This window comes from Delphinus delphis, chromosome 3 (assembly GCF_949987515.2).
Source record: "Delphinus delphis chromosome 3, mDelDel1.2, whole genome shotgun sequence".
NCBI classification, from domain to species: Eukaryota; Metazoa; Chordata; class Mammalia; order Artiodactyla; family Delphinidae; genus Delphinus; species Delphinus delphis.
This window is the reverse complement of record NC_082685.1, coordinates 20,507,565-20,519,465: the sequence shown is the minus strand read 5'-3', so window position 1 is coordinate 20,519,465 and position 11,901 is coordinate 20,507,565. Positions and strand designations below refer to the sequence as shown.

The following is an 11,901-nucleotide window of genomic DNA, read 5'->3' as shown; positions in this document are numbered from 1 at the left end:
GGTCTGTTCATATTTTCTATTTCTTCCTGATTCAGTCTTGGCAGGTTGTGCCTTTCTAAGAATTTGTCCATTTCTTCCAGGTTGTCCATTTTATTGGCATAGAGTTGCTTGTAGTAATCTCTCATGATCTTTTGTATTTCTGCAGTGTCAGTTGTTACTTCTCCTTTTTCATTTCTAATTCTATTGATTTGAGTCTTCTCCCTTTTTTTCTTGATGAGTCTGGCTAATGGTTTATCAATTTTGTTTATCCTTTCAAAGAACCAGCTTTTAGTTTTATTGATCTTTGCTATCGTTTCCTTCATTTCTTTTTCATTTATTTCTGATCTGATTTTTATGATTTCTTTCCTTCTGCTAACTTTGGGGTTTTTTTGTTCTTCTTTCTCTAATTGCTTTAGGTGCAAGGTTAGGTTGTTTATTCGAGATGTTTCCTGTTTCTTAAGGTAAGATTGTATTGCTATAAACTTCCCTCTTAGAACTGCTTTTGCTGCATCCCATAGATTTTGAGTCGTCGTGTCTCCATTGTCATTTGTTTCTAGGTATTTTTTGATTTCCTCTTTGATTTCTTCAGTGATCACTGCGTTATTAAGTAGTGTATTGTTTAGCCTCCATGTGTTTGTATTTTTTACAGATCTTCTCCTGTAATTGATATTGAGTCTCATAGCATTGTGGTCAGAAAAGATACTTGATACAATTTCAATTTTCTTAAATTTACCAAGGCTTGATTTGTGACCCAAGATATGATCTATCCTGGAGAATGTTCCATGAGCACTTGAGAAAAATGTGTATTCTGTTGTTTTTGGATGGAATGTCCTATAAATATCAATTAACTCCATCTCGTTTAATGTATCATTTAAAGCTTGTGTTTCCTTATTTATTTTCATTTTGGATGATCTGTCCATCGGTGAAAGTGGGGTGTTAAAGTCCCCTACTATGAATGTGTTACTGTCGATTTCCCCTTTTATGGTTGTCAGTATTTGCCTTATGTATTGAGGTGCACCTATGTTGGGTGCATAAATATTTACAATTGTTATATCTTCCTCTTGGATTGATCCCTTGATCATTATGTAGTGTCCTTCTTTGTCTCTTGTAATAGTCTTTGTTTTAAAGTCTATTTTGTCTGATATGAGAATTGCTACTCCAGCTTTCTTTTGGTTTCCATTTGCATGAAATACCTTTTTCCATCCCCTTACTTTCAGTCTGTATGTGTCTCTAGGTCTGAAGTGGGTCTCTTGTAGACAGCAAATATATGGGTCTTGTTTTTGTATCCATACAGCCAATCTGTGTCTTTTGGTGGGAGCATTTAGTCCATTTACATTTAAGGTAATTATCGATATGTGTGTTCCCATTCCCATTTTCTTAATTGTTTTGGGTTCGTTATTGTAGGTCTTTTCCTTCTTTTGTGTTTCTTGCCTAGAGAAGTTCCTTTAGCAGTTGTTGTAGAGCTGGTTTGGTGGTGCTGAACTCTCTCAGCTTTTGCTTGTCTGTAAAGGTTTTAATTTCTCCATCAAATCTGAATGAGATCCTTGCTGGGTAGAGTAATCTTGGTTGCAGGTTTTTCTCCTTCAACACTTTCAATATGTCCTGCCACTCCCTTCTGGCTTGCAGAGTTTCTGCTGAAAGATCAGCTGTTAACCTTATGGGGATTCCCTTGTGTGTTATTTGTTGTTTTTCCCTTGCTGCTTTTAATATGTTTTCTTTGTATTTAATTTTTGACAGTTTGATTAATATGTGTCTTGGCATATTTCTCCTTGGATTTATCCTGTATGGGACTCTCTGTGCTTCCTGGACTTGATTAACTATTTCCTTTCCCATATTAGGGAAGTTTTCAACTATAATCTCTTCAAATATTTTCTCAGTCCCTTTCTTTTTCTCTTCTTCTTCTGGAACCCCTATAATTCGAATGTTGGTGCGTTTAATGTTGTCCCAGAGGTCTCTGAGACTGTCCTCAGTTCTTTTCATTCTTTTTTCTTTATTCTGCTCTGCAGTAGTTATTTCCACTATTTTATCTTCCAGGTCACTTATCCGTTCTTCTGCCTCAGTTATTCTGCTATTGATCCCATCTAGAGTACTTTTAATTTCATTTATTGTGTTGTTCATCGTTGCTTGTTTCATCTTTAGTTCTTCTAGGTCCTTGTTAACTGATTCTTGCATTTGGCCATTCTATTGTCCATTCTATCTCCAAGATTTCGGATCAACCTTACTATCATTATTCTGAATTCTTTTTCAGGTAGACTGCCTATTTCCTCTTCATTTGTTAGGTCTGGTGGGTTTTTATCTTGCTCCTTCATCTGCTGTGTGTTTTTCTGTCTTCTCATTTTGCTTATCTTACTGTGTTTGGGGTCTCCTTTTTTGCAGGCTGAAGGTTCGTAGTTCCTGTTGTTTTTTGTGTCTGTCCCCAGTGGCTAAGGTTGGTTCAGTGGGTTGTGTAGGCTTCCTGGTGGAGGGTACTAGTGCCTGTGTTCTGGTGGATGAGGCTGGATCTTGTCTTTCTGGTGGGCAGGTCCACGTCTGGTGGTGTGTTTTGGAGTGTCTGTAGACTTATTATGATTTTGGGCAGCCTCTCTGCTAATGGGTGGGGTTGTGTTCCTGTCTTGCTAGTTGTTTGGCATAGGATGTCCAGCACTGTAGGTTGCTGGTCGTTGAGTGAAGCTGGGTGCTGGCGTTGAGATGGAGATCTCTCGGAGATTTTTGCTGTTTGATATTATGTGCAGCTGGGAGGCCTCTTGTGGACCAGTGTCCTGAAGTTGGCTCTCCCACCTCAGAGGCATAGCACTAACTCCTGGCTGCAGCACCAAGAGCCTTTCATCCACAGGGCTCCTTAATTTGGGATGATTCGTTGTCTATTCAGGTATTCCACAGATGCAGGGTATATCAAGTTGATTGTGGAGCTTTAATCCGCTGCTTCTGAGGCTGCTGGGAGAGATTTCCCTTTCTCTTCTTTGTTCTCACAGTTCCCAGGGGCTCAGCTTTGGATTTGGCCCCGCCTGCGCGTGTAGGTCGCCGGAGGGCGTCTGTTCTTTGCTCAGACAGGACGGGGTTAAAGGAGCCGCTGATTCGGAGGCTCTGGCTCACTCAGGCCGGGGGGTAGGGAGGGTCACGGAGTGTGGGGCGGGCCTGCGGCAGCAGAGGCCGGCGTGACGTTGCAGCCTGAGGCGCGCCGTGCGTTCTCCCGGGGGAGTTGTCCCTGGATCCCGGGACCCTGGCAGTGGCGGGCTGCACAGGCTCCCCGGAAGGGCGTGTGGCTAGTGACCTGTGTTCGCACACAGGCCTCCTGGTGGCGGCAGCAGCGGCCTTAGCGTCTCATGTCTGTCTCTGGGCTCCGCACTTTTAGCCGCGGCTCGCGCCCGTCCCTGGAGCTCTCTCAAGCAGCGTTCCTAATCCCCTCTCCTCGCGCACCAGGAAACAAAGAGGGACGTAAAAGTCTCTTGCCTCTTCGGCAGGTCCAGACTTTTCCCCGGACTCTCTCCCGGCCAGCCGCGGTGCACTAACGCCCTGCAGGCTGTGTTCACGCCGCCAACCTCAGTCCTCTCCCGGCGCTCCGACAAAAGCCGGAGCCTCAGCTCCCAGTCCCGCCCGCCCCGGCGGGCGAGCAGACAAGCCTCTCGGCTGGTGAGTGCCGGTCGGCCCGATCCTCTGCGCTGGAATCTGTCCGCTTTGCCCTCTGCACCCCTGTTGCTGTGCTCTCCTCCGCGGCTCCCAAGCTCCCCCACTCCGCCTCCCGAAGTCTCCACCCGCGAAGGGGCTTCCTAGTGTGTGGACACTTTTCCTCCTTCACAGCTCTCTCCCGCTGGTGCAGGACCCGTCCCTATCCTTTTGTCTCTGTTTAGTTTTTTCTTTTGCCCTAACCAGGCACGTGGGGGGTTCCTTGCCTTTTGGGAGGTCTGAGGTCTTCTGCCAGCGTTCAGTAGGTGCTCCGTAGGAGTTGTTCCACGCGTAGATGTATTTCTGGTGTATCTGTGGGGAGGAAGGTGATCTCCGCGTCTTACTCTTCCGCCATCTTCCTGCTGTACATTTGAAACATTGTAAATCAACTATACTTCAATTTAAAAATGAATATAGGGTTTCCCTGGTGGCGCAGTGGTTGAGAGTCCGCCTGCCGATGCAGGGGACACGGGTTCGTGCCCCAGTCTGGGAGGATCCCACATGCTGCGGAGTGGTTGGACCCGTGAGCCATGGCCGCTGGGCCTGCACATCTGGAGCCTGTGCTCCGCAACGGGAGAGGTGACAACAGTGAGAGGCCCGCGTACCGCAAAAAAATAAATAAATAAAAATGAATATAAATGGGCTTCCCTGGTGGCAGAGTGGTTAAGAATCTGCCTGCCAATGCAGGGGACACAGGTTTGAGCCCTGGTCTGGGAAGATCCCACATGCTGCGGAGCAACTAAGCCCGTGTACCACAACTACTGAGCCTGTGCTCTAGAGCCCTAGAGCTACAACTACTGAGCCATGTGCCACAACTACTGGAGCCTACGCGCCTAGAGCTCATGCTCCGCTACAAGAGAAGTCACCACAATGAGTAGCCCCTGCTCGCTGCAACTAGAGAAAGCCTGCGTGTGCAGCAATGAAGACCCAACGCAGCCAAAAATAAAATAAATAAATAAATTTATTAAAAAAAAAAAGACTGTATCATTGTGAAGTGACAGTGGAGTGTCACTGTCATAAAGATGAGGCTTGGGATGTACCAAGGGTGTGAGCAGCTGAGGTGGAGTTGAGGTCAAGGGGCCAGGAGGCCGGATCTTTGGGGGCACGATCCTTGAGTGCATGGTGGCCCAGCGTTGGTGACAGGAACAGCAATAAGGGGAGGACAGTAAGGCAGGCACTAAAGTCTTCAAGAGACTCCTTATTTCCCTCTGGAGTGAGGACTCCTTGAGAACAGGACTGTGGCTGTAATGAACATGGCCGTGACCTCAGTGCCTGGCACAGAGTAGGCACCTGATCAAACTCGAATGAATGTATGCTTGGTATGCAATTTGATCTTTATCCTTGACAGTTGAGGAAGACTGAGGCCAGGGGTTCCACAGAAGTGTCTGTGCATTTTTGAGTCTCAGTGGGGAGTGTTTTGGGTGTGCGCACATTTGAACTCCCTTCCACCTGCCCGTCTCCCCCCCGCCCCCAACTCCTCCCCAGCCCAGGCTTTCTGGTCCCTCAAAATCAGCCTCCACACTGCTTCCCTGGCTGACTATGTCCCTCTACTGAGGATGAGACCAAGCTCATTGTAGGATGGTGAGGTCTCTTATGTGCGGCCAACTCTCCCTCAGCCCCTTGGAGCCCTCCAGGTCCATGGTCTTCCCTTGCTCTCTGCACCCACCATGCCCACCTTCATCCTGGAAAGCTCCAGGGCTCACTGCCAGCCTGGTGAAGCCCTGCCTGCCCTTCACACTCAATTCAGGGGGCACCTCTCCCATCAGCAAGCCTTATTTCTCCCTCTGCCCTACTGTCGGAGTTATTTCTGCTGAACAGGACCACGTGGAGCCGTAATTACCTGCATCTCACCCTCCTGCTCCAGGAGACTTGAGCCTACTGGTGGCAGAGGTCAGGTCCAGGTCACGTGTGTCCCTGGAACCCAGCACAGGGCACTGGTGTTTGCTGCAATGCCTGTGTTTGAGGGTCTGTGTGGATCCGGGCAAGCCACTGCAAGGAGCCGTAGGGAGGAGGTATGGACTGTGGGCCACAAGGTGGGATGGAGAGGAGAACTAAAAGGCTTTATTACCAGCAAATCTGTACACTGTACACTGGGGTCCAGCAGGGCACCTGAGGGGTCCTCCCCAGGCTGTCTGCCTTGTCCCTCCAGGCTAGAGTGAGTGTGGGGGTGTGTCTGCAGATGTCCATTGTTCCCCCGCTCTCTTGTCCCAGGGAGAGAGCCTTCCTCTCCTCCGGCCGCCACGATACTTGGTCAGGGCCTGTCGCAGGGAGCCGGTCCCTTCCTGCGCTCGCGGCTCAGCAGCGTCACCAGCTTGGCCTTGAAGCCCAAGTGGGCGCCGGCGCGGGCGCAGCCCCCGGCCTCGTCGCCGTCGTCGGCCAGCTCCAGCTCCAGCAGCCGCTTGTACTGGGCCTCCAGGCTGCTGTCATGGGCCGCGCCGGGCCAGCCCAGGTCCTGGCTATTGTGGTAGATGTGGCTGGCCAGGGGGCTGCGGCCGCCCGGGCCCTCCTGCTCCGGACAGCCGACGTCGGGCGCTGGGCCGGCGTCCAGCACGCACAGGTTCTCGTACAGGTGCTCGGCGGCGTCCGGAAGCTGGCTGGCCCGCTTGCACACCGACGCGTAGAGCGCGGGCGCCGGCTCGTCCGGGGCTGCGTGGCCCAGCAGAGGGGGCAGGCTCTGGGGCCCGGGCTCGGCCACGCGCGCCCTCCGGGAGCCGGGCGCCTCGGGCCCCGGGGGCACCTCCCGCAGCTCCCCCGGAGGCTCCAGCAAGGGCAGGGAGGTGGCCCGCGGCAGGGGGCAGGGCTGGGGCCCCGCCGTCTCCGGGAGCCGCTCCCGCTGGCGGGCGATGGCGGCGGCTACGGCCCCGCATAGGTCGCGGGAGCGGGGGCTGATGAAGGCGAAGAGGCCCTCGCCCGAGTCGCAGCGGCGGCCGGCTTCAAAGGAGAACACGCCCTGGGCACGGGCGGCACGGGGAGTCAGCGGCTGAGGGGCCGCTCGCCAACCGCTACCCTTCCCTGCGGGACCAGTGGGGCGGCCGCCCAGCACCTCACCTTGTCGGAGCCGAACTTGCGCAGGAATCGGTAGGGCCAGGTGTAGAGCGCCTGGGGGCTGGCGGGCTCGTTCAGCTGGATGGAGTCCTGGCCCAGCAGCAGGAGGTAGGGCCCCTTCAGCTGGCAGCGGGCGGCTGCCTCCGTCCTCTGTACCACCACTGGAAACTCGCCCACTGCAGGCACGGCGCCGTGAGGGCCACAAGCACAGCCCCCTGGGGGGTCCCGGAAAGATCCCAGCCCTGTTTGTGCTAGGGCTGAGGCTGCCCCTGTACCTCCCCGACTCACCTTCCTGCCAGGAGGAGTAGATGGAGTTCTCCTCCATCTGGACCAGGCCCTTCTTGGGAGCCTCTGCTTCCCCTGGTCCTTGGGAGCTCTCCCCTGTGCCCTGGGGAATGGGACAAGGTCAGAGGTTAGTGTCCCATCCACTCCTCTTCCCACATCCTTTCTCTGGGGTTCATGACAAGCAAGGGCACCCAGAGACTTGAGTGCCAGTCCCAGTTCTGCCCCTGACACACTGCAAGACCCTGGACACCCTTCTGAGCCTATTTCCCCACCTGCAATCCCCACCGGCTCCCCCTTGAGGGTGCTGAGTGCTATAAAGCAGAGGGCACAAACGAGGCTGTCCATTGCCCTTGAGGCTGGCCAGCGACTGGGCCGGCCTGTGTGTGTCCCTGACAGCTTGGAGCAGTAAAGGGGTGGGAGCTTCAAGGGTGGGACCCACGAGTGAATGGCCACTTGTTCCTCCCATCTCTGGCCTCTTTCCCCATCTCCCACCATGTCCTTTGGGCTCTGACCCTGAGCTCTCCATCATGACCACCTTGGCCCATGGTACCATGGCCAGGGTCAAATGCAATGGCTTTCCACTGGTCTCCTTGCTCCTGTTTATTTCCCTTTTTTTTTTAAATTATAAGAATTGTGGTAAAATATACAACATAAAATTTACCATTTTAACCATTTTAAAGTGTATGATTCAGAATTTTATCATCATTCCAAATGGAAGCCCCGTACCCATTAACTGTCACTTCCCATTCCCCCCTCTCCCCATTCCCTGGCAACCCCTAAGCTGCTTTCTGTCACTATAGATTTGTCTCTTCTGTATTTCACATTAATGGAATCATAAAATGTGTGGCCCTTAGTGTCTAGCTTCTCTGACTTAGCGTGTTTTCAAGGTCCATCCATGTTGTAGCATGTATCAGTGCTTCATTCCTTTTTATGGCCAAGTAATGTTCTGTTGTATGGATAGACTGCATTTGGTTTATCCATTCATCAGTTTGATGGACATTTGCATTGTTTGCATCTTTGGGCTATTGTGAACAATGCTGCTCTAAAGATTCTCGTACAAGTTTTATTTTGACACCTGTTTCAGTTCTCTTGGGTATACACCTAGGAGAATTGCTGGGTCATATGTTAACTCTATGTTTAGTTTTTGAGGAACCGCCACTCATTTCCTTTTGGTCCATCACGGATCCTGTAAAGCTTTAAAACTCTCAGCTTCTGTGTCCAACTCCCCAAAGGCTTCTCCTCACACTCAGAATAAAATCCCAAACTCCACATGTGGCCCAAGGCAGTTTCAGTTGGCTCCCACCGGACTCTCCACTGTTGCCTCTTCCTGGGCCCCCTCTCACTCCTTACCTTCCAGCCACACTGGCCTTTCTGCTGCTTGAACATCAAGCTTTTCCCTGGGCCCTTGCCCATGCTGCTCCCTTAGTTCAGGGGACTCCTCAGACCTGTGTTTAGGACACTCTTTCCTCAGATCTTTGCCTGGTGGGTTATTTTTCCTCAAGGATTCAGGCGCACTCTCCTCTCCTGAGAAGCCTTCCTGGACCATCCTAACATCCCCCTACTCACTCCTGCTCCCACCCAGCCTCTCATTTTCTCCATAGCATGCATGGCCATCTGAGATTTGTTCTGTGGGCTTCTGGGCTGTTTCCCAGGCTTCTAGGTGCTTGGCAGGTGCTTGCTGAGTGATGAGATGTGAATGAGCATGGAGATGAACAAGGTGTGAGTGAACTGGTCTCCCCGGCTGGCCCCTGGATGCCTTACCCGCCCACTCTGTGCTCACCGGGAAGGCCAGCTGGCAAATGGGGGCCATCCAAGACTGGCGGTGCTGTGCGGCCAGCAGGTGGCTTCGCTCCGTGGTGGTGAGCAGGAAGGCACCAGTGTCCCGCGGGCAGCTCTCACCGTCAGCCGGCAGCACGGATACGCAGTCAGCCAGGCGGATGACCCGCCGCTCTCCTCTCCGGCCAGGCCCCACAGACCTGTCACCTGTTGGCCCCAGGCCACCATCCCGGACCTCCCAGCTCTCTAGCCGTGCCACGCCTGATGGGCCTCCTGCATACAGTAGACCCCATACCTTCCTCCAGGACTTCTGCAGGAGATGAAGATGGGGGAGATGACCCTCGGGTGGCAGTTCTCCCTGCAGCTCAGCCTAGCACAAGCCACTTAGCAAACACTCCTGGCCACCTAGGCTGGCCTCTGCCTCGCAGCTCTTCAGGCCACAGAGGATGCCTTGCCAGAGCCAGCCCGGCAGCAGGAAGCGTCTGTGCTTGGAGTCGGTCAGCCCTAGCTTCAAATCCACCCCACGCTTTCCTAACTGTGACCCCCCCCATAAGCACTAGGATCCTCGTCTCTCAAAAGATTATGAGAACACGGGGCTGGGGCTTCTACTGGGCAATGTCTGTAAAGTATCTAGTGGCCAGAGCAGACCACCTGACACTACTGCTTTGTTGGTGCACCCACCCCCTGTAAAGAAAAGGTCAATTGGGCCACGGAACAAGGGCTGGGGCGGGAGGGAGGCCTCAGTCTCATGATGGCAAGGAAGGAAACATGCAAATAGCGTCGAGCAAAGGAAACAGACGGTTTATCTGCCTGGGCAGCAGCTGCAGCTGAGCTGTGGGTGTGCAGGGCCTGCTACCCCAGGACAGGGCTGGGAGGAGCTGAGCCCTCTTCTGCAGAATGGAGCTCCACTTTTGGGGGCTCCTCCAGCTCAGCCTCCAGCCCTCTCGAGGGGCCACAGTGCCACTAGTAGATGGGATGGAAGGCGGTTGGATTAACCAGCCTCTCAGCTCTGCCCTGCCCCAAGGGTTCCATTCTTGGCTGCCCCCGCTCTTGGCTTCCCATCTGTAAATGAGGCAGGGTCTCAAAAAGGCCCACTCAGCCCAACCTGCTCAGGCTGAGAATGGGGCTCTGTTCCACTTCCCCACACCTGGGTTGGATTCCCCACCTGGACTCCTACCCCCATTCTCCCAGGTTCTGGTGGGCTGTCCAAGGCTGGGGCAGAGGCCCACCATCTGTCCCAGGCAGCTGCCTGGCAGCCAGGGTCCCCACCTTGCCAAACTTGATGTGCTGCTGGTAGAGGATGCCGTCCTTGATGGGTGTCTCCAGAGGCTCCATGGCCATGGCCGCCGCTCCGAGGGCCTGAGGAGACTGGTGACGGGCCGGAGGGGAACTCCTCACACTTCCCCTTCTGGCCACTTCCCCCTCCCTCTGTCCAGAGAGGCAGCTGCAGGGTTGGGGGAGGGGAGCCCTGTCTTCGGAAAAGGAGCTAGGATGGGGGTGAAGGGCATCACATATTTCTTCCTTGGGGTTCCAGCTGGCCCAAGGTACCCACTAGTGCCAGGCAGGGGCCTTGGACCACCAGATGACCCGTGCCTGCCTGGGTCAGCTGGGTGTGAGCCTCTGACCGCAGGCTGGCTCCTGAATCAGGAGCTCCTACCCCTCCCCCATCCTGGGGCTGTTGTGTACCCTGGGGCCTGTCATTCCCACAGCCTGGTCCCTACCCCAGGACCTTTCTCTAGCCAGACTGGCAAATTCCTTGTTTTCCCCCTTGGAGTCCTGGTTGGTCTGCTTGTCTTTATTCTGGAAATAGTTCTAATGTTCACTTGCTCCTCTCCGTCTTCACAGCCCCTATCCATTGCCAGCTTTGGCATCTCCCCTTTGAACCACGTCCCCACCTGGGCCCACCGGGCCCTCTCTAACCCCAAACCAACCTGTCTCTTCCCTCCCTAAATGCTTCCTGGCTCCCAAGTGCCCTGAGGTTTAGCTTGGACTCCTTGGCCCAGCATTCAGGGTGCTGGGTATTCTGGCCTCCACCTCCCCCAGCCTGGCCCCTTCAGGGCACCTCTCACCATGCTGCTCAGGGCTCTGGGACTTCTTCCTCTGGGAGGCCTCCCCAGACCACCCCATGCTGTCTGAGAGCACAAAGGCCCCAGCCCTCATGGCACGGCCCCAGCCACGTGAGCATGGGTGGCACGCCCCCAGCGGGTTCCCTGGAGAGCTCACAGGCTTTTTAAGCTCTGCTTCTTGCTAGAGTCCTGTTTCAGTCTTGTCTTCCTGGAGGCCAGTATGGGAGCTCTGCATATGAATCTGAATCCTGAGAACAGCCTCATTTCATTTATTCAGTGCCACCTCTGGGAAGGAATGTGTAAACAGGCTGAATACTGTTTGGTGGTCACGTGTGGGGTGTGTAGCTTCTCGGGCAGGAAATCTTTTCCAAGGGCCTCATTCACCTGGCTTTGTGCCCACTGTGGCCCAAGCAGCCCTGAGCTCTGGCAGCCTCAGACACCATGTCCTTTGCATTCTCATTGCCATTTCAGCGATGAGGAAATCAAGGCTCAGAAACATTAAGTAACTTGCCCTAGGCCACACACCAAGTGACAAACATGGCTTGAGCAACTGCTGTCCTGCTGGGATAAGCATGTGGCTTTGCACATGAAGTGCCTGGACAGAGGAGCTATCACCAATGCTTTTTCTGTCTACCCTTTGCAAGATGCTGAAATCCTGGCCCATTTGCCAGCAGTCCCGTGACCGCTGCCCACATTTATTCATGGCTGATCTGTCTGTCCCACTCACCTGTGAACTCCTCAGAGGGCAACTGCCTGGCTCATTTGTGTCCTGAGCCCAGCAGATACCTGGGCACAGAGCTGGGTCAGTGGGTGCTTGTGGCCTGAGTGGCAGTCCTGTGGCATCTGCTGCCCCCTTGGCAAACAGAGCACAGGGTTCCCTACTGGGAGCCTGTGTGGGCAAGGGGCCTGAGGCAGGAAGTCTCCTCCTAAAGGGCCTTAGGAGAAGCCCCAGGACCTTTACACAGTGACAGGAAGAGGGAGGCTGGGGCAGGGCTGGAGATTATAACAGCCAATCAGAAAGACCAGTAGACCCAACCAACCATTTCCCCTTGGTCCATCAGTGTGGTTCTTCTCTGAGTCATAAATC

The 11,901-nt window shown here is 53.5% G+C and overlaps 1 protein-coding gene across 1 annotated transcript; it reads right to left on the bottom strand.

The window, feature by feature from the left end:
- Positions 1-5,715: 5,715 nt before the first annotated feature.
- On the bottom strand, positions 5,716-10,835 carry DOK3 (docking protein 3). The gene is made up of 6 exons (XM_060006764.1): positions 10,818-10,835; positions 10,018-10,216; positions 8,753-9,058; positions 6,976-7,075; positions 6,691-6,863; positions 5,716-6,592 (listed from the first exon to the last, which is right to left on the bottom strand). The coding sequence occupies exons 2-6, from the start codon at positions 10,087-10,089 to the stop codon at positions 5,894-5,896; spliced, it is 1,350 nt and encodes a 449-aa protein (XP_059862747.1). The 5' UTR covers positions 10,090-10,216; positions 10,818-10,835; the 3' UTR covers positions 5,716-5,893.
- Between the last annotated feature and the right edge of the window lie 1,066 nt (positions 10,836-11,901).

What these genes read in the sequence shown, in the direction of transcription:
- DOK3 (XM_060006764.1), bottom strand. Translation starts at nt 10,089, where the DNA reads ATGGCCATGGAGCCTCTGGAGACACCCATCAAGGACGGCATCCTCTAC. An exon ending in CTACTCCTCCTGGCAGGAAG is followed by an intron (nt 6,864 to 6,975) that starts GTGAGTCGGGGA and finishes CCGTGCCTGCAG; the next exon opens with TGGGCGAGTTTCCAGTGGTG. An exon ending in GCAAGTTCGGCTCCGACAAG is followed by an intron (nt 6,593 to 6,690) that starts GTGAGGTGCTGG and finishes GCCCGTGCCCAG; the next exon opens with GGCGTGTTCTCCTTTGAAGC.